Source organism: Malus domestica, chromosome 10 (assembly GCF_042453785.1).
Source record: "Malus domestica chromosome 10, GDT2T_hap1".
NCBI classification, from domain to species: Eukaryota; Viridiplantae; Streptophyta; class Magnoliopsida; order Rosales; family Rosaceae; genus Malus; species Malus domestica.
The window spans coordinates 7,566,249-7,587,617 of NC_091670.1; the positions used below are offsets into that span (position 1 = coordinate 7,566,249).

A 21,369-nucleotide genomic window follows, 5' to 3' on the forward strand; every position below is an offset into this window, starting at 1 on the left:
CTAATACCCCGGGGACTGGCAAGAGGGATGGTTTGTAATCATCCCCTCCCACGGGACTACTCAAATGAAAGCTTCAGAGGAAGCACGGTGTTAAATGAGGTTAGAAGCGGGTTTTTTTTGCTTCATATTCATTCAGTCATCGCTCATCTTACGACATTACCTAGAGAGCATGTTCACTTACCATGTATGAAAAGAGGAATGGTTACCAACAATTTTAGGTATTAGTAACTTGAAAATGAAGGTATTCCATTAACATATGGGACCTAGGACCCGTTTGGAAGTGTTTTTAAAATGATTGAAAACGCTTTTGATGAAATGTTTTTGAAATCAGTCCCCAGTAAAAATATGTGGATCCTAGAAAAGCGCTTTATATGCTTCTTGCAATAAGCACATATATGGTTCTTCTTCCGAAAAACACTTAAAGTGATTTTGGCACTCAAAATCAATGTCATCAAAAGCGCTTTTAGTTATTCCAAAAGCACTTCCAAACGAGTCATCGTTCACATCCTCGCCCATTCTAATTTCATACCTATGCTGTCTGTTGGTAAAAGCTAAAGCCAATTTCACCAACAAAAAGGAAACTTGCACAAACATTGGTGGTGATTCTTTTTTTTATTCTCTTATCTGCTAAAAATTCTTGTCAGATAATTACAAGTGGCAAGGTCTTTGCAGCCTTGGAAATCGCCAGGTGGACAGTATTAAGGAAAAATCAGATTGGCTTTTGTCATTTAGTTGACGTGACTGGAAACCCATTTTTCGTTGCTCCAACGCCTGCCTTTCCTCCACAAACTGTCAACACACACAGTCGCATGCAATCCAAGCTTATTGGATTAAATCTCTCTCTCTCGTTTCAAACACATTGGCAGGCAGGAGGCCTCAAACGTGTGCACTTTTCGTCCTCAGCTTTTGCTTCTCCCTCTCTTTCTCTCCCATCTTTTACTAAGAAGGTTCAAATGATTAGCTCTCTTTGTTTTCCTCAAATATTTGCATAAGTAAATTGTGGGTTTTGTAAGAAAAAGCAACATAAGTCGTGGGTTTTTCTTTTCTTCAATGTGGGTTTTCTTCTGTCATCAGCCTCAGCACTCTGTTGGAGTCAGTCACCTATTTTGAAAGCTCTAAGGTAAATATGCTTCTACTTGTTATCCTTTTTCTGTATATTTCATGCGTACCAAATGATGAACTGAAAAGATGTTGTCTTTCTTTTGTACCTGGTGACCATCACCATCAGTAGGGAACAAGACTTCAAACTTTCATTTATGCGCTTAACATTTTGCCAATTTTTCCTTATATTATGTCAAGTTTTCAATCCACAACAGGAAACCAGAACATGCAATCAGCCAAAGTTTCGGAAATTTTGTTTAAAATTGAAAGCCATTAAGTTTTCCATTCTTCTTTGTTCCTGCATTTGGATAGTGGAGTAAGCTAGTCAAAATTGCTTAAGTTAATCTAGCCTATATCTTGTCTTCTCTTCCTTGCAGGGATACAACACTATCAAACAAAAGAGCCCATTTATGGCCTGCTCTCTGTCCATATCACGGTTTTCTGGGTGTTCTTTTATTCCGTATTCCAGTAACCAGCAAGTGCATCCGTTATCATATGCCACTAATTACAAGACAAGGCATCCCCCTTTTGTTGCAAGAAACTTCTTGGGAAATCCTTTACTAGCTTCCTCTGTATGCGGATGGAGAGGACTTTATTTCTCAAACCACCAACCAGTCCTTTCAAAAAGATTGCGGATACATGCAGGACTTGATGTTGCCAGCGCTGTTGATGTCATTAGTGATTTGGGATTTGATACTTTGACGTTCTTAGCTGTTACTGTCATTATCGTTCCAGCATTCAAGATCATTAAAGCTAGTCCTGTAAGACTGTTGTTGTATCGTACCTATAATATTGTTATTTTTAAAATTTACATGAGATCACTTCTTAGATGAAATACAGTATATGTTGTGGTTTTCAGATACTTGGTTTCTTCTTTGCGGGGATTACACTCAATCAATTTGGCTTGATTCGGAATCTTACAGATGTGAAAGTGTTGTCTGAATGGGGCATTCTTTTCTTGGTAAGCATACTTTGTTGATGTATACTGTTGTAGAATTTAACAATATCAGGCCTTCTATTTTTATGCTGTACCTGTACCATGTCTATGAATACTGCAAATTCATCACCTTACTTTGTGAACCTGTGATAGTCCTCAGTGTTAGCTTGATATGCATTATTGGTTTTTTTTATTTTATTTTTTGTTTTCATAGAGATTTGACTCAAGAACAAAGTGGAGACTAAATGCCATTATTCCAAATGGTCATTGCCGATATACGTAGTTGGTGTATTCCCTAACAACTTAACCCTTTTGGGGTTCAGTAGTTTTCTAATATGGTATCAGACCCTTGATCGCATGAGGCCATGCCTTGAACCTCCTACTGGCATTCCCCATCTTTTTCTGGTTAGGGAGGTGCAGGTAAGGAGGGAGGGTGTTAGCTTTATATGCATGCTTGGCTCATTCTCTAACTTAAGTTTTTGAGGTCTAGTGGTTGCCTAACACTTGAGATAAACCAAAAAATTCTTTTTCCATTACGCAGACAGAACATTTTCCTTTTCCCTTGGGCCACCCTAGTGTACTTCGTAGAAAGAATGAAAATTATTTTTTCTCGTATGTACTTTTTGATGCTCAAAGATAAGTACATCCATCTTAAATTAGTTTTCTGTTGGTTAATTACCGGATTTACCTAACTGTGACACCGAGTAAGAAAGATGGCAAATATTTAGGGTTCACTGGCTGGACTTACTGAGGATTATGGACAGGGAAAATACCTGGGGAGCATCCTCTGCTTTGCATAGTGTTTTCTTTGTCGCTTGAGCCATTTTTCTTTCTGCAATTTGTGTTCTCCCATAAGTTAAAGAATATGATTTTCTGAAGAAGCTTATATTCCTCTGATGGTGATATGTTGGTGCATACCTTTTACATTGTTTTTGTTTTGTTTGACTGTTATGTTTCCCTTTCAGCTGTTTGAGATGGGCTTGGAGCTTTCATTTTCACGTCTGAAGGCTCTTGCAAAATTTGCCTTCGGAATGGGATTAACTCAGGTAATTTGTAGACAAAAAGCAATACTTGGTGTTTCTAGTATCTATCTGGTTGTGTAAATTAGAGGATAGTATTCCCTTTATTGAGGATAATTATGAAATTCAAACTGGAGTAGTTATGGTATCATCAGATATATATGTCATAGAGCTGGAAAAATGTACTTTTTGAGGTTATTTCATGTTTTATGGTTTTATTTGAATTCCAGAAAGCTATAAGGCACCCAAAGAAAGAAAGAAGATGAAGAGTATTCATAAGGAATAGAATAAGATAGGAATTGAGTTAGTAATAAGCAGCAGGAAGAAATGGACGTTGCATTTCAATGTTTTATTTGCTTAACAAACTAATTGAATGGAACGCAATAATTTAATGATATTTTTATGTATCTCATTTATGAAAAGTTATTTATATAAACGAATTACTTTTCAGTAACAAATATCATTTTTAGATCTCTCTATGTGTGTGCGAGTGTGTGTGTGTGTGATCAATAAGGGTTAATAAGATTGTTATTAAAGTAAGTTCTGAACTTCTAATTGAACAGGCATTGGGACATTTTCATTTCTTAAGGGCAAAGGCTCTTGCAATACCTTTGTTGTGCGAAAATTCCATGAATGGTTATTTTAGTCTACCTGGAAGTGTATTTGGTGCTGTTTGATTAATATTTTTAAACATCTTCGAATAGCGCCATTGTCATTACGTAGTCATATAATTGCTCTTTGCCCATCTTTTATGCTAAGCTTCTGTTTGCAGTTTATGAATGCTGCACAAATTGCATGGAAAACACAAATGACCATTCTATAGTGCTGCTTGAATTACTGACCTTATTTTTTTTCCCTCTTGAAGGTCGTATTATCTACTCTTGCTTTCACAGCCTTCGAACTTCCACCTAATGGGGCTATTGGAACCCAAATTTTGACGTTCCTCTTTAACTCAAGGCCTGATTTGGTGAGAGCTCTGTTCCATAGAACACTTTTAGCATTTGTTTCATCTGTATGTAACAAGATAGTACCATTCGTCTGCTCTTGTTATATATTTTTGAATCTTTGATTTAGTTACTTGTTTGATTCCACTTTATATAGTTTCCAGGCTTGCATCCACATTAGGTGCAGTGTTGATAGTTTTCTTCAACTACTCTCTTCTTTTAGTTTCAACTTATGGGAACCATACTTTTTAACTTGAATAAGATTTGAGCTAATGGGCAAGGTCACTAAGCTAGTGGCTAGTTGAACATATTAGGTCTTATATTATTTTTATCCGTCCTTTCTGTCCATAAATTCGGGTGGTATTACTTTTGTGTTCTTTGTTTGATATATTTTTGGTTTTTGGTTCATTGGAAGGGTTCAAGCTCTGCGCCTATCTTATTCCTAATCCATTACCATTATCCCACCCTCCCTCACAAATAACCCGAGGAGTATAGTTTAGTTTGTAGCCCAAGTGTCCTATGTACATTGAAGGGGTTCAAGCTCTGAAACCATCCTAATGCTAACCCATTACTTCACCCTCCCTCACATCTTGGGCTAACTCTACGAGTATAATTTAGTTATAGTGGTAAATTGTAATCCAATTTTCTTTATTATCTTTATCCAAGTGCTTGTCCTGGTAAAAATATTCAAGTATGATAGATTTGTTTTGTTAAGTTAGTAAGTCTTCTTGATGTTTAAAATCACTATCTGTTGGTCTTTCAGTGTCACCAACTGGAGTGTGATACAGATAGACCTCTGTCCTTGTCCTAGCCATTTTTAATTTTTATTTTATGTTCTTCCTTTCGTAATAGGTCAACATTAGAAGCGTTGATGAAGCCGTAGTGATTGGTGCTGCTCTCTCTCTGTCTTCTTCAGCTTTTGTACTTCAGGTAATTTAAATATGGAACCGCAGAATTTTTCAAATGAAGAAATCTGTTTCAATTAGCTGCTATTATGATTCCAGATATAGTGGTGCAAGAAAATGGTTAGTTATATTCGAGGAAAAGTGATCATTCCTTCTTTCTTCCACTGTTCTGTTTCAATTAGCTGCTATTATAAATATTTCATTTTCTTTTACTATTCTTTTGCTTTCCAAGTTTTAGTAAGGATCCCCTATGACGATAGTTTACTTCTTACAAGGGGTAATAGGCAATCTATATAGTTGCAGATCACACCATGACATTTCATTTGTTGGGTTAACCTGACCAGGAATTTAGCTGTACTGGCTTTAAACTTTAAAGTCCTTTTCACAGTTAAGGATGCTTTGTTGTCAAGCTTTAAAACCATGCTTTCAAGCTAGTTGCCCAAAACCTCAATCACCATACATATTGTACGAACTATGACATATAGTACTCGTATGCTGTCTATTACATATTATTTGTAACAAATGTTTTCACATTTTTAAATCGAAGCTGAACCTATTAATCTAAAAAGGAGATTAACTGTTTTAATTAATTGCCAAATACGCCTGAATGTTAACAATATAATGGTAGAAATAGTTGTCTAAGGAAGCGGTGGAAGGGTTTGCTGTTTTATCGTTGGTATTAATGGTGCTTGTATGACTTGATTATAACACCTTACCAGCAAATAAAGCATAACAATTTAGTAAGAATTGACAATAAGTATGCATGTGTATATTATCCGCTTCCCAGCATATCATATCTTTTATCCAAATTTTGGTCCCTTGAATGGGCATAATCCATGTAACACGTTACTCATATAAGATCCTAGTTTGGGGATTTCACTGTCTTAGTTTTTGAGAGTATCCAGTATTTCAATTTCATTAACTTTGTACCTTCACAAGTTCTAAAATGGACAACAATGCAGAGTGTCTACTTTATTCCTCGTACCAATAAATTTTCTGTTAATTTATATGTAATATATTTTAATGACCATTTGATATCGCTGCTTACATAGCATAATATATAGCTACTTGCAGAGAAAGGTGAACTCCCTACAAGATTTGGGTCAGCAACTTTAGGGATACTTCTTTTACAGGTTCTATTTCAAACCACGCATGGAGTTATATTTGTTTCTTCTTTTCATTTTTGGGTTTGTTTTGATTGAATTGAATGGAATAAGCTGTGGTATTGCATTTTGTTTTACTTCCCATTCTGGATTTTGATAAGGTCACCATGCAAAGTATACAACAAGAGTATGATGTCAATAACTTTTGGCCCCCACGACTTGATATTTGCAGGACATAGCAGTCGTACCTCTCTTAGTCATACTTCCAGTGCTGGAAAGCCAGGTATATGAGAAAATCAACTAATTTTTTTTATAACTACATAATTACGGTTGATTGTACAATTGTGTTAATGTCATTAGGATTACTGAATACTGATGGTAGAACACAAAATCATTGCCTCCTATATATAATAAAAAAAGAATTAATCGTATGACCATGAGTACTGGGTGGTTGTCTCTTTAAGATGACAGACCACTGTTCATCTCATTATGTAATATGTGCAATGTCTTCTGTGAAGAGAATGGAGTATGTAAGAAAGAAATTCTAGTGAAAATCCAACGTAAAACTCAAATTGATTTGGCAATTTTCAATTCTAATTTCTAGGTCTGATCCAAAATATATCATCGGTGAAGGATACTTACTGCTGGAAAATATCACTCTATTTGTGGGGAATTTTATTTTTGGATGAAGCTAGCTTCTATTCTGTTAAATTATTAATACAGAAGACCTGTTTTTATTATCAACGGCTTCATGTTTTGAGTAAATTTTATTTTATCAACCATCCCTGATTTGTGTCGTGACTTTTTGCACCTTTTATCTTGACTGTGCTGTTTTATTTCTTTTCGTTTTCTTTTTAAACAGTTTATCTGCTTTCAGACACTAGTCACTCATTCAGCATTCCTTCATTTTTTATTTTCTTCAGAACCTAGCAGAGGAAAGTATATGGCCAATGCTTCTGAAGGAAAGTCTAAAAGCCTTAGGTGGACTTGGTATTCTTTCTCTTGGAGGAAAATTCCTTCTTAGACGAGTTTTTGAGGTGCGCATGGCAAACAGAACGGCTTAAACTCCATATATATTTTATTTCTGACCACTAAATTAAGTTTGTCAAATCAGTTTGTAGCAGAAGCAAGGAGCTCTGAGGCTTTTGTTGCACTTTGCTTATTGACAGTTGCAGGGACCTCACTTCTCACCCAGAAGTTGGGTTTCAGTGACACGGTTTGATATTCCTTCTCATAGATGTAGAATATCTGAGATTATTACCTCCTCTATCTATGTAATAGTTGAGTTTCACTATATATGCAGCTTGGAGCATTTTTGGCTGGAGCACTGTTAGCGGAAACAAATTTCCGGACACAAATTGAAGCTGATATAAGGCCATTTCGAGGCCTACTTCTTGGATTATTTTTTGTAACTACTGGGACGTCCATTGACACGCAGGTACATAAGTACTGTTTAGTTTCGAACATCGTTTGATGTTTCTGGTTTCAAGCTTCTTTTCTAAACTTTTCTTTTCTGAAAAGCAATTTTTGGATACTTGTGTGGCTGCCTGCTTGTTTTCACATGGTTCTCTTTGTTAAATGTTTCAATGACAGAATACTGTTAGTGAACTAAGGCACCAAAATGGTCTCTAATTTATTTTTGTATGAAACCAGTAAACTTGGTTATGCCTATGCATTTCATTCTGTTTCCTTTAATTATTTTATTGATCTGGTAAGTGATCCTATTGTCTTGATAAATAACCAAATAAAGATTTTTTGACCTGTGTGACATGAACATATCTATCTTCGTGTTCGGTTCTCATATACAAAATTTACAGATGCACCAATAATAGAAAAAAGCAGAATAATCATTCATAATTTAGCCTTCCTTTTCTCTTATACAAGTCATATATTCTTTTGTATGCAGCTTCTTTTCCGAGAGTGGCCGAATGTGCTTTCTCTCTTGGCAGGTTTGATTGTCATCAAGACACTGATAATAACAGCAATAGGCCCTCGTGTTGGACTTACTTTACAAGAAAGTGTAAGAATAGGACTGCTTCTATCTCAAGGAGGCGAGTTCGGATTTGTAGTTTTTTCACTTGCAAATAGGTGAGTTATAACTCATAACTCATTATATCAAACAAAGAATAACATGATTGAACATGTCAAGATTTCTATCTGTTTAACTAACTTCCTGCCTTGTCAAAACAGGCTTGGTGTACTGCCACTCGAGCTTAACAAGTTGCTTATAATTGTTGTTGTCTTGTCAATGGCATTGACCCCATTGCTTAATGATGCTGGAAGAAGGGCTGCTGAATTGATTGATGACAAATTTGGTGCCGAGGATGTAAGTTCCTACATCAAGTAGGAATTGATTGATGATAAATCTGGCATTGATTTTTCATGCATCAACTCTTTAAATTACAAGGCCATAACATTACTTGTTTAACGTTTTATCAGAAACTGAACATAACCATTTGAAGTTTCTTCACTCTAATCAATTTTTTTCTACTTTTCTTTTTAATAATTATTTATGATAAATCATAAAGTACAACCATCCAGTTTTTCTGAATTAGTTTTTTATTTATAATATTCTCATATATTCAGTTTCAATTTAGTGCCTGAATTTTGAACAATTGTGTACAGAAAACTGCTGAGGTGGTGAACTTTGATTCAAGTGAACCTGTTGTTATTCTTGGATTTGGACAAATGGGCCAGGTAAGGTTAACTTATGTTCTTCTGCAAGATTATAATTGCGAGTGAGCTGTGGGTCTCCGATCCTATTCTAATTCCTTTTGCTCTCTTTCCTTCATGTCCAGGTCCTTGCCAATTTCTTGTCCACCCCATTGGCTTCCGGGATAAATAGCGATAATCTGGGATGGCCGTTTGTAGCTTTTGATCTGGATCCTTCTGTGGTGAAGGTCAATGAAATTTATTTTCGTTGCTTTCTATGTTAAAGAGGATTTTATATGAATGATTGCTTGCTCAGTACGAAATATTTGAATGACTTCTTTTTTAGTCTGAAATAGTTGATGGCTTGTAATAAAGCAAGTGAAATCTTCTTAATTGCCATAATTAATTGAGGAAGTCTGGTTTTAATAACTTTAACAGAACAGTGGATTTTGAATTGTCACGTATAAAGTACTATATAATTTTACACCCCCTGAGAATGAAATGATTGTCACCCTCCAAATTGGTTTTTGTATAGTTGTAATATTTTCTGATAGCATGAAAACAGTAAGGATCTCATCAACAATGCAGTAATCTTAATGTCATATATGTTATATTTAACAAGCCTCAAGAGCTAAACTGTGGTAGACACACCTTCTAATCTAGATATCATATGTTGTTTGGGGACTCTAATTAATAATTGCATTAGAAGCTGGGAATCAGTGCTGAAAAAGTCAAATATGCTTAATATGCAGATTGGAATTTGCTACCCAGATAAAGTTTATTATTGTTTTCATTTTATTTTCCTTAAACCTTGTTAGTTTTTTTATTGACACTGAAGTTTGACATCTTCTTTAAACAAAAGGAAAATCTATATATTTATTGCAGTTCTTATTGTCTTTTACGTATTTTAAGGATAAATTGATATGCTTGGTGATGACATTAAACTATTTTCACCATTCCATTTACAGGCGTCTAGGGAACTTGGTTTTCCAATTCTGTACGGGGATGGATCACGTCCAGCAGTTTTGCAATCTGCTGGCATCGCTTCCCCAAAAGCTGTTATGGTTATGTACACTGCAAGGAGTAAAACTACTGAGGCCGTTCAAAGGCTTCGACAAGCTTTCCCAGCGGTAATGATCTCTCTCTCTCTCTCTCTCTCTCTCTCTCTCTCTGTGTCAATCCATTATAAGCATTAAGCACATAGGATGCAATCACTAGAAGCCACATCAAAGAGAAAAAATTGTTCTCAGGAGCTTGTGAATTTCAGTGCTTGTGATTTGATAGAGACATTTTTCCTTTATCAAACATGTTGTTTTATATGCAAGGTCCATGTTATCCAATCTTGGGCTAAAAGCACAGGTTTCAAACTTGCTATTGCTGCATGAATTATCCTTGAATTGAGCTTCTCTTATTTTGGATTTCAATTCAATGTAGGACATTCAGTGGTTTTTAAACCCATTTTTGGATGAAGCCTGATATTGTTTTTGTTTTGCTCTTCTTTATACGGTTTTCCACTGACTTTGGAACATGTCTGTGTGTGTGTGCGCGCGCGCGTGGGGACGGGGTTTGCAGTATGCATTATCTTCATTCCAGCTCTTCTGTATTCATCTGGACCCTGACGTGGTTTAGTTATGCAGCTTACAATCATAGAAGTTTAGAGTAAGAAATATTACTTATTGATACACACCAAGTGAGATCATACAATTTGTGCCTCAAGGAGTTTCCCATTGAACTCTGATTTGAAGGGCACTGTAGAACCAATAAATTTGATTTGACATCCAATTCAATTTGAGAGTCCCAGTCCTTTTCGGCTATACATTGATTGTACCAGCTCAAGTACTATGAAGGCTAAATTCCTGCCAATATAATTTCCTGTCTTCCGGATTTTAAACCCTTTCGTATACTTCTCCACTGTGGTCTGAATGTGGTAAAAGTTCTGTATTGGCAGATCCCAATTTATGCCAGAGCTCTGGATCTCAAGCACCTTTTAGAACTGAAGCAATCAGGTGCAACAGATGCTATTCTGGAAAGCGCAGAGGTATCAAATTAATTGATTGTTATTGTTTGCGTTATTGAATACATAACTAGCAAGTCTTTTTTTAATACAATTTGACACCAGACTAATCTTTTAATTCATGCAGACGAGTTTGCAGCTGGGCTCCAAGCTTTTGAAAGGGTTTGGAGTTATGTCCGATGATGTGAACTTTCTTCGTCAACTCATTCGGGATTCCATGGAGCTCCAAGCTCAAGGAGTGAGCAAAACTGATGATAAAGAACTTAATGATTTGCAACCGATGCAGGTACTTGCAAGCATCCTACACTGAAATTGCTTTGTCTAATCTTATTGCTCATTATCTTTCCCTCTCGTTTTCATTGTTTCTTGTATAATCATGCGACCTTGGATACCCTTTGTGACATTTTGAAGACGCAGAAGTTATAGCAATGTCGAGTTGAGCTACTAGAATTATTATGTAAATCTTATTGATACAATGCAGTAGAATAACTATTGGTTTGGTTGACAAGGTGAGAGTTGCGGACTTAATTGATGACGCTGTACCCCTTTCACCAACTCCATCAGAAGACAAATCATGGGGGGTAAACCAGGAAGATGCTTCTTATAGCGTGGCGTTTGAGGGGGATGTGGATGAAGCAAAGCATGACAGTGAGCTCCACCGGTCAGGGCATACAGAAGAAAAAGAAGAAGTTTCACATCGCGGCTTAGATACAGAGAACGGTATTGCAATGAAATCACAAGACGTTGAGGGATCAACCTCTTGCGTAACAACAAAGGATGAACTGTGATTAAGGAGGGAAAATAGTTTATAAGCTTGATTTTTCGGTCAAAGTGAAATCATAATTCCTTGATGAAGGTGTCAAAAACTAGTCTGTTTTGCTTGAGACTAGCAATGCGCGCAGGAACAAACTAAACTCTCGGACACTCTTTGTTTCAGGAAACGGAGCAAGGGGTGCTAATTCTTCTTATCAACCCACAGGCTTGTATATTTTTTCAATTTTTTGTTTCCTGACAATGCTCGAGAAATATATGATAGAATGTTTTAGTTTTAGTGTTTTTTTCCTTCCTTTTGTTCCGAAGTCTTAAACCATGTGGTTTACACCAAACCAAAAACAAAGGTGCACGCAGAAAAAACAATGGAAATGATAAACACACAACCTTTTTAGCCTCATAAATAAAGAAGTCTTAAATCATGTTTAATTTTGTTTATTATTTTCGTTTCATTTATTCAATCCAATAGTCATAAATAAAGAAAGGTATATGAAAAGTTAAAAGTTGTGTGTATGAGACTTTCATACAACGTTAGAAGTCCTGTTCAAAAAAGAATCCTCTCCTTCCAACACAAAATTGAAAGAAAAAGAGAGAATTTTTTAAGATTTTTCCATGAAACATGAGTCATCCCACCATTAACCAAATGAAAAAGTGAGTTGAAAAACATGTCCATATGTCCGCTGATGGAAAATATAGAACAAGCATGAAAAAGAGGGTGCTTGCTGTACAACATGACTCTTTATGCTTTTATTGTTGGGAACTTTAACGAAAACTCTTGGTATTGTTCACTTTAACAAAAAACCACATTTTTACACTAAAAAGTCAATCATGGTACTATTCACTTTACCCTTTATTTTGTCCTTATCGTTAAAACTCAAAGTTTTCAAGCTATTTTCATTAGTTTTCCTTTTATTCTTTTGTTATGCAAGGGGAAGAGTAAAGTTGGCACAAATTGTTTATTGGGATGAGCATAGAAAAAATGGGAAGATTTTTACGTTATGAAGGTCTCTTTATATAGGAAAGCCTTATCATTCGTAAAAAAATAACTGGCCCTCATTCATTTTACTATTTCATTCCTCTAAGACTTATTTTATCTGTCACTTTGTCTTACGGTCTAGTAATATTTCTCTTCAACTGCACATTGCTTTGTTTCTTCGTGCATTTATATGTATGACAATCACACCACAACATATCAATCATTTGTCCTAGTATTCTAAACCAAGACTAATTTATTGAGAATGTATTTCGATCTTCTGCAAGCACACGCAGAGAATCGAATTCCCCACAAACAAAATAGGAATCTTAAACGCAGACTTCGGTTTTGTTTTATTTCTCTAATTTTTGGAAGGAGACAATTGGTAGAAGTAGACAGAATAATAATCATTGGAAAGAATGATCCAACTTTGCCATATTCAAAACTCCAAAAGTGATCAAATTTTCAAGCTTCTTAAGCTTTACCATAAAAACTAGCAAGAAACGAAGCCATCAGAGAGGGAGGAGGAGGGAGGAGGAGGGAGGAGGGTAGAAAGAGCACACTTCCCCCACACAACTACCATTCCAATTTCCAAATTCCAACTCAGAAAAAGTAAAAACATTTACTTTACTTAAAACTAAAGATATTTTTTACGAAGATTAAAGAACATTAAAAGTATATTCTACTCCACTTCTATGGCACAAAAGGAAGAAGCAACAAAGTCTTCTGAAGAAGGCAAGCCCAAGCCCCGTCCGGTGGACACAGCCATGGCTATTGCTTCAACCGCAGCTCCCGCTCCTTCCTGGTTCACGCCCAAGAGGTGATTCATTTTCTTACACTTTCGTGTTTATTTTTTCTTTTTGTTCTGTTCTGGGGTCTGTTTGGTTGGTGAGAAAATATGGAATTCAAGAGAAAGTTTTGGCCTTTTTATATTTTTTAGGGTTTTTGATTGTTTTTGTTACTTGGGTCTGGGAAATACACGGTATTTCTATGTGGGTTTCAGAGTTTTTGGTGATTTCTTAGTTTTTCTCTACTTTCCCGGCAACCAACCCGGAAATTCGGTTTTTCTCCATGGTGGGCACTAATGTTCTTTCTGTGAAAGTTTATGGATGGAAAGGGAAAATAGTGAGAATTGTTGGATGCTTAATTAGTTAAACTATTTTGAAATTGAAAGGAGGAGGTGATGTATCATGTAAATGAATGCTCTTGAGTTAAGAATATATTTATAAGTTTGAGCTTTCAGCTGGGTTGAGTCAAGTATCATTTGAAGGTTTTGCAATACTTTTGAGTCACTGTAGTATCTCGCTGTGCAATATAAATGTCTTTATGCTGTGATTGCAGGTTACTTGTTATCTTTTGCTTGATTAACTTGATAAACTATGTGGACCGAGGAGCAATAGCAAGCAATGGTGTCAATGGGAGCCTTGGAACTTGTACAGATAGTGATATATGCACGGCTGGTACCGGGATACAGTAAGATACTAAGAACTGTTTGATGGTTTCCTTGTTTCTCTGGCTTTTCACATTTGGTTGTCTTCATGCATTGCTTGATTCCATTTATTTGAATGTGCTGAGTTTTCAGGTTTTTGCATATAATCACGTTCTAGGTGCTATGGTACAGAAACATTATTGAGGCTTCTGAAATAAACAAATGTGCATCCGTATCAATTTGTTATGGATAAAAAATTTCACTTGATTTCTAAGAGCACCATATTTGAGATGTTGCCAAATTTGTTCTCCGATTAATAACCTTAGCTATGGTGTGTGAAACATATCCACCAACTACAGTCTGCAGCGGTGTTGAGACTTTAAGGTTGAGGCAGTTGCGGATTATCTGAATTTGATCCATTTTTTTTTTAACCAATTTTTGTTCTGTTTACTACACGATGCTTGCAACATGCAGTCTTTTGAGATAAGTGTCTTCCTTTCTAATATAATATTTGCCTAACAATACTCACCATTTCCTTGGGTATAAGATTTGCATAAAAATACTTTTGAACAATTGTTTGAAAAGCGTTGTCCTGGTCACCTTTTATACCTTTTATACTTCTTTACATTCTATGCCTTTGTTTTTGTTATTTTTGAGCTACTCATGGGCCTTTCCTTTTCTTGTTGCCCTGCATGTGATAATTGTTTTCCATTTTCTTTTTCCTATTTTCTGATAAATGTTTTACTTTCCATAGAAATATAAATAATCCTTGACAGTTCCAATATTCTTAATTTCTTTTTGTATGTAGGGGGGAGTTTCACTTGACTAACTTTCAAGATGGAGTTCTATCATCAGCTTTTATGGTTGGACTGCTTATTGCTTCTCCTATATTTGCATCATTAGCACAGAGGTAACAATCACCTGTTAATAATATAGACCATACATCAAACAACAGTCATACATATTATGTCTGTCTATGAAGAGAATTTTGTTGCGTGTGTGTACACTACACACACACACACAATCCCTCCCTCCTTTATGTATGCGTTGATGAATATACATACATATAGATGAGCTTCAAGTGCAAACAGTCTACATGCGGACTAGTTTCATTTGAAGAGCAGGCTGGTTTTCGCCCCATTCTGTTGACAAGTTGATGACACTCCTCCTCCTCCTCTTCCTCCCCCTCCCTCCTCCTTTATGTATGCATCTATGAATATACACGCATAAAGTTGAGCTTCAAGTGCAAACAGTCTACATATGGACTGGTTTTGTGTGAAGAGCAGGCTGGTTTTCGCCCCATTCTGTTGACAAGTTGATGACGTTAGGGTGTAGGGTTTAGGATTTATCTCGGTTTCTGGGCTTAGGGTTTAAATTTTAGCACTCAGGCTTTGGGTTTCTGGAGAGAGATAGGGTGCCGTCTATGATGCAGTAGCAGTACACACGACCATATAAGAAGTGGACTATTATATATATATGTCTCTGTGTGTGTGTGTGTAGATATGTATAAATTCAGAAGCATTTGGATTTCTTATTTATGCCATTTTAAATTTTGCAGTGTAAGTCCATTTAGGCTCATTGGAGTTGGATTATCAGTTTGGACCTTTGCGATAGTTGGTTGTGCTTGTTCATTCGATTTCTGGTCCATTACTCTTTGCCGCATGTAAGTAACTTCATCCTTCTTGTTTTATTGCTATACCTTCTCCCCCAGTTTGTTGCTCCTTGATGTTACGTTTTTGAGCAATCCAGTAATGTGGGATATTGTTTGATCATGTTTGTTTGTTTTCCTTGTTTCAATTCCTTTTCTGTTCTCTAAAGGCTAGTTGGTGTTGGGGAAGCTTCGTTTATTAGTCTTGCAGCTCCATTCATTGACGATAATGCCCCAGCTGCTCAGGTATGGTATCTTTTGTTTCATGGCATGCCAAACATTTTAAATTTGTTGGTTCCATTTGGTTTTTACTCAACGGTGGGATATACTTCTGAAGATTGTGAACCTTATTAAAAAAGTAAATCTCGAAAGAAAAAACTGCATTACTTAAAAATAAGTATATCTCAAAGGAAAAAAACTATATATTTATTCTCAGTTCAAGTGTGTGAAAAATTAAAGAAAATATATAAGCAAAATATTGTGACAAAACCCATTTAAAAATACAGCATCTAATGGATTATAAAAAATTCAAGATGTATTAAGTCGAGTTGTACTTTTCCTTTTTTTTTCTTTTCTTTCCCTGTATAAAGCCAGTGTAATGTAACTTGGTCACTGCCTTATCTAAGAATGCCATGTGTTATCACTCTGCAGTAGTGTGCCATAGAACATGTATGATTCCCTGTCAGAAATATGTTAGAGTTGCAGTGTTAATTGACTTTTCTAAACTATCAAGAGCTTTGGATATGTTCTTAGTAGTAGGTTTTCTTTTACTGTGTCATTCTGAACACACCCCACCTGTTCATTCATGTATATATTCTTTTTTATGTTGGATACACCCCATTGCTTTTTTATTTTATTATCTTAATATCATATATATTTTTAGATTTGCTGTCAATTGACTTATGCTGTGTCTGTTATTTCAGAAAACTGCATGGCTTGGTATGTTCTACATGTGCATACCAAGTGGATATGCACTTGGCTATGTTTATGGTGGGGTGGTAAGTTATACTTAATTGCGACAGGGGGTTAGTTTCATTTGGCATATGTGGTGTCTTGACCCAAATAAAAATTTCTAGATAGAATTCTTTATATAAAAAATGCGTATTTGTTTACAGTTTGATGGTTCTCACTTGGTCCCACGTTGATCATTTTTTGGTTGTCTGTTATTTATAATACATAGGTTGGAAGTCACACCAAGTGGCGTTATGCATTTGTGGGGGAAGCAATCCTTATGCTTCCATTTGCTATTCTAGGTTTTGTTATGAAGCCTTTGCAGCTGAAAGGTGTGATTTTAGGCATCAATTCATTGTCTTCCACGGTTTTACCATATTTTTAAGGGTCATTGCTAAGCAATTTGTGATTACAGGTTTTTTTCATCCTGAATCAAAAAAAGCACTGACAGCAGTGGAAACGGCTGTTGAAGAAGTTCAAGCTAGTGATACATATGGTAATGTGGAAGCTGTATCAACAGATAATGGACCATTATAAAAACAAAGCCATGTCCTCTATCTGACTAGCTGCAGAATAGCTTATAATTAATTGGAACATCTCTAATAGGCTATGTGGATGTGAAGCATTCATCAATGAATAACTTTGTGATTTTAGTATTTTACCGTCTGTTTTTACTGCATAACTGCATTTTTTAGGAGTTCTATTAATTTATATGATAGCTTTTCTCAGATTTTCTTTTTGGGATAAAAACTAAGTTGAGTTGAGTTGACAGGAAAATTTATGTTAGGATACGTCCGTCTGATAAAATTTTATGAAAAATCTCTAAATTCCCTATCCTGTAAGAGGATTGCTTCACTAATAGGTTTCCTCATTTCCTCAAGTTTTTAGGTAGCAAATGCTCATGATTCTGAATAAATTCTGAACATTGTGTTATGCATTACAAATTAATGATGCTATGTGTCATGTTCGTTAGAGGTGCTCTTTGGCAAATATTAGAACCATAAACTCTTATGATGTAAAAGGTGTAAAATATGTATTTAAAAGTTCTGTTATGTTAGCTAATCACCGTTTCCTTAGTTTCTGTCCCTCTTTCTTGACCAGAAAGTACTGCTGATAATGTTTTATGAACTTTTTATTTTTATCAGGATAGTGAAGGTTTCCGTTCTGTTAATTGTATTGGTTACTCTTTTCCTTTGACATGCTAATTTTGTTTTGAAACTCTGCACAGATTCAGCTATTTCGAATGGTGAACATTCTTCCTGTTCAATGAAGGAACATGTGAGAAATTCTACCTTACAAAAATCTTCCAAGTGAGTCACTCATCCTTAAGCTCATATGTATGTAATACATTTCTTAGTTCCACAATCAAAGATCTTGTCAAATATTAGATAAATCCAAAATCATTAAGACATCTAGTTGTAGCAAAAAATTAGATGAACAGAGTGTTTCAACAAAACACTAAAGTGGCCACCATTTAATTGAGAGGGTAAATGGTCTCAGATTCGGGTGACTTTTTGCTACAATGATCTTTGATAGAGGACCTAAAAACTAGACATTTTGGATTGTTGAAATATAATGTGGAGTGGGCCTATAACGGGTGTCCCTCAATTGAAGCTACCTCTCTGTAATATAATCTCTAAAATTTATATTTGTGCTTGTATATACCTAGACACACAACCACCTTTTTGGTGGGGATAAAGCATTATGATTCATGTGAAAATTAACTAAGCTTACAAGTTCAGTGTGCGTTAGCCTTACTCAACTTGAAACAATATTTCATCCGACATAAATACACTGCTTTTTTTTTTCTTATGGGATGGGAAACACGAGATTTATGAGAGAAAATGCAAGGGATACAAGAAACATGGACTCGTAGTCCATGAAACACTATTCCAGTTAATTAAATGACACTCCTTTCCTAAGGGATAAGAAACACCAAGATTGTTAGAGAAACACAAGGAATCCAAGAAACATGGTCATGCATTCCATAAAACACCTAAAGAAAACTTAAGAAACACTCCATAAACTTCACTCTCTATTTGAATTTCTGTATCCTTCTTAAGTGGTCAATTATTTCCATGCTCACCCTGGTCATACAGAGACAGTAGTTGAATTACGAGGTATTAATGAAATATATATCGTTTAAATGGAATATTTATATATCAAACCCTGAATATGTTAAGCATTAATGATTAGCATAAAATCAGTAACCAGGTGGACTTTTCAGTGAATCATTTATGAGAATTGGAAAGATTAATTGTAAGCTGGACCAGCCTATGAAGCTGGTGTAAGTTGCTCAGGTGTGTTTTAATGTTGGCCACCGTTTTCTCCTCATAATATATCCTTGAGGATGAATTCAGCTTTTTGTTTAATGGTAATGGTATGCACATGTTTATCATATTAATAGTATCCACTATAACTGTCAAATAAAGCAACCGTGAGAGGTCGCATTAGGCATTGTAAGGATCAATAAGTTTTAGAAGAAATAGTAAACATATATGTATTGATACCTGAGATCTTATTTTATGGCAGGTCAAATTTGGTATCAAGCATAAAGAATCAAATTTCAAGGTTTTTGAAAGATGTGAGGGTGCTATTGGTGGATAAGGTTTATGTTGTGAATGTTCTAGGTACTTATCTTTTTCTTTCCCCACCTGCTTTACCAACTAGTATTTGTATATGAATTTCTTTGGTTCATGGTTGTTTCTTTGTATAGTTCTTTCACTAGCTAGTTTCCTGAGAACTCATTCAGCGGTGTAATATTTTAGTCATCATTTTGCCTTCGTCTTTATCTATATACGAATTCCCTGAAAATGTGAAATTTTCATTTGTAGGTTACATAGCATACAACTTTGTCATAGGTGCATACTCATATTGGGGGCCTAAGGCTGGATATAATATATATCATATGGTAAGCATTTCACTTTGATTGTATAGATTTGTATTATTCAATATTTTTTCCTTTCTTACTCTCGGTGTAGTCATAGTTGATGTTAAGTAGTTAGGAGATAGCTCCGTGATAAAACCTGCCTTAAATTCATGGTCTTTTGGCAGACTGATGCAGATCTTATATTTGGAGGTATTACAATTGTGTGCGGAATATTGGGCACACTAGCGGGAGGCTTTCTTCTGGATTATATGACTAACACTATCTCTAATGCTTTTAAGGTAATCCAAAATGTTTTACTTGATGCCATTATCTAACCAATCTATAAAATGAAAGTTGTTTATATGCAATACTGCTGCTTGGCTATGGATAACTTGTGTAGTCATTGTCCAATCACTGTGTTCCCTTTTGTTTCTTTGCCTTTGCATCACTAAGTACTAGACTGTATTGCAGCTTCTTTCAGTGGTAACGTTAATTGGGGGTGCCTTTTGCTTTGGTGCCTTTTGCTTCAAGAATATGTATGCTTTCCTAGCTCTTTTCGCAATCGGTGAACTACTTGTCTTTGCAACTCAGGTACGTTCCTATTCAAAGAAATTTTCTCCTATTATTTTTATGGTTTTGTTCAATTTGCCTATGCTGCCGAGCACTGAACTACTTTGTATGGCTCAAAAAATAAATAATTACCGTATTCCACTGTTTGCATGATAGATATTTAGTGCCAGACCTATGGAATACTCACTCCTCTTGGTCTTCTATGTTTCCCTTTTGCAGGGTCCTGTAAATTACATTAATCTCCATTGTGTTAAACCTAATATGAGGCCACTATCTATGGCTATGTCAACGGTTTCAATTCATATCTTCGGTGATGTACCTTCCGCACCTCTTGTTGGAGTTCTCCAGGTTTGCCTTCCAGTATTTCATTATATGTCATTTAACTTGCAAATGATCCCTTTAGAAATCCTTGGTTGCACATTCTAACTGGGTATTCTTCTTTCTTTCGGTTTTGGATTGGTTGTCGACTGTGCAGGATGCAATTAACAACTGGAGGAAGACTGCTCTTATTCTAACAGCTATTTTGTTTCCATCAGCTGTAATATGGTTTATAGGTAAGTTTCTGGCAGTTGCCCCGTTATTTTACTGTGGAACTTTTTGAATTTGACGATTTGTCAGACGATGGAATTTTAATTAGTGCATGGATATTTGAGTAATTCCAAAATAGATGAGACGTTAGTACTCTATGTGTCACAATACAAGTGGAGGGACACGGACAAATATATCATCTCTCTACTTGTATTGTGACATGTGGATTACCAGCTTGTGTGATGGGTACTTGGAAATCGAGATTTGTAATCCTTATTTGGCTACCATCGCAGGAATCTTTCTGCACAGCGTGGATAGATTTAACGAGGAAAGTGAACATCAGGTGACCATCCAAACCGAAAGGTCAAACACAACGCCGTTGCTTGAAGGGAAGAAGATAGAAACAACTGAATCTGTTGCTGAACCATGACACGAGATATTTTCGTTTCTTTTATCTTTCGTTGCAACCTGTCACATATCCAGGTCTTGTTTAGTAGGGTGGTTGAGTTCTTGTACATACGGTCCCTAGTGCTATAATTTCTTATAAAATTTCTACTTTCCAATGCACGTGTTCATATTTGTTTTTCTTTCTGAATTTTTTTTTTCAAAGGCTGTACAAAAAATGCATGTTAATAATTCCATCCTTTTCTTTTCTTTGGCATGTTAATAATTCCACCATTTTCGAGTTTTTTTTCCCCCCGGATATAGAAGCATGATTAAATGAGATTGCTTGGGTTTTTTTTTTTTTTTTTTTTTTTTGTTTAAATTTTTTTCCACATGGCACCGATGACAGCCACGTCATAAAAGTATGGATCCCCCCTGGGGCGCATCATTATTTAACAGACCAATTAGCAATTTTTAACCGCTGTATGACATGCGATGAAATTCTAAGTTATTGTTATTGCGTGAGATTGTAACGTTTTAAGGATGAAATCTATTTTTGGGCAGCAATAGT

The 21,369-nt window shown here is 35.7% G+C and overlaps 2 protein-coding genes across 4 annotated transcripts; both read left to right on the forward strand.

Annotated features, from left to right (window-relative positions):
* The first annotated feature begins 811 nt into the window (after window positions 1-811).
* LOC103445054 (K(+) efflux antiporter 3, chloroplastic-like) lies at window positions 812-11,726 on the forward strand. Of its 3 annotated transcripts, XM_070806711.1 has the most exons (20): window positions 812-947; window positions 1,075-1,120; window positions 1,479-1,862; window positions 1,961-2,062; window positions 3,004-3,084; window positions 3,923-4,024; window positions 4,854-4,931; window positions 5,971-6,039; window positions 6,242-6,292; window positions 6,933-7,046; window positions 7,124-7,225; window positions 7,313-7,447; window positions 7,916-8,097; window positions 8,200-8,335; window positions 8,635-8,706; window positions 8,808-8,909; window positions 9,630-9,791; window positions 10,610-10,699; window positions 10,803-10,961; window positions 11,185-11,726. In XM_070806711.1, the coding sequence occupies exons 3-20, from the start codon at window positions 1,512-1,514 to the stop codon at window positions 11,461-11,463; spliced, it is 2,367 nt and encodes a 788-aa protein (XP_070662812.1). In that variant the 5' UTR covers window positions 812-947; window positions 1,075-1,120; window positions 1,479-1,511; the 3' UTR covers window positions 11,464-11,726. The 3 variants fall into 3 exon arrangements, with proteins under 3 accessions (XP_070662812.1, XP_008382239.2, XP_008382240.1); XM_008384017.4 differs by having other exon boundaries at window positions 941-1,120; XM_008384018.4 differs by lacking the exon at window positions 812-947 and having other exon boundaries at window positions 971-1,120; window positions 1,942-2,062.
* A 1,055-nt stretch (window positions 11,727-12,781) lies between these two features.
* Window positions 12,782-20,977, forward strand: LOC103445055 (probable sphingolipid transporter spinster homolog 2). Its single transcript, XM_008384019.4, has 16 exons — window positions 12,782-13,239; window positions 13,761-13,892; window positions 14,657-14,758; window positions 15,407-15,511; window positions 15,667-15,742; window positions 16,420-16,494; window positions 16,677-16,779; window positions 16,863-16,943; window positions 17,676-17,757; window positions 18,980-19,077; window positions 19,282-19,358; window positions 19,502-19,615; window positions 19,788-19,907; window positions 20,106-20,234; window positions 20,362-20,440; window positions 20,708-20,977. The coding sequence occupies exons 1-16, from the start codon at window positions 13,115-13,117 to the stop codon at window positions 20,842-20,844; spliced, it is 1,635 nt and encodes a 544-aa protein (XP_008382241.2). The 5' UTR covers window positions 12,782-13,114; the 3' UTR covers window positions 20,845-20,977.
* The last annotated feature ends 392 nt before the right edge of the window (window positions 20,978-21,369 follow it).

Excerpts from the sequence above, each read along its gene's own strand:
- LOC103445054 (XM_070806711.1), top strand. The coding sequence starts at position 1,512 with ATGGCCTGCTCTCTGTCCATATCACGGTTTTCTGGGTGTTCTTTTATT. Across the intron at positions 3,085-3,922 it reads TCGGAATGGGATTAACTCAG|GTCGTATTATCTACTCTTGC; the intron begins GTAATTTGTAGA and ends TCCCTCTTGAAG. Across the intron at positions 8,910-9,629 it reads TGGATCCTTCTGTGGTGAAG|GCGTCTAGGGAACTTGGTTT; the intron begins GTCAATGAAATT and ends TTCCATTTACAG.
- LOC103445055 (XM_008384019.4), top strand. The coding sequence starts at position 13,115 with ATGGCACAAAAGGAAGAAGCAACAAAGTCTTCTGAAGAAGGCAAGCCC. Across the intron at positions 15,512-15,666 it reads TCCATTACTCTTTGCCGCAT|GCTAGTTGGTGTTGGGGAAG; the intron begins GTAAGTAACTTC and ends TGTTCTCTAAAG. Across the intron at positions 15,743-16,419 it reads ATAATGCCCCAGCTGCTCAG|AAAACTGCATGGCTTGGTAT; the intron begins GTATGGTATCTT and ends CTGTTATTTCAG.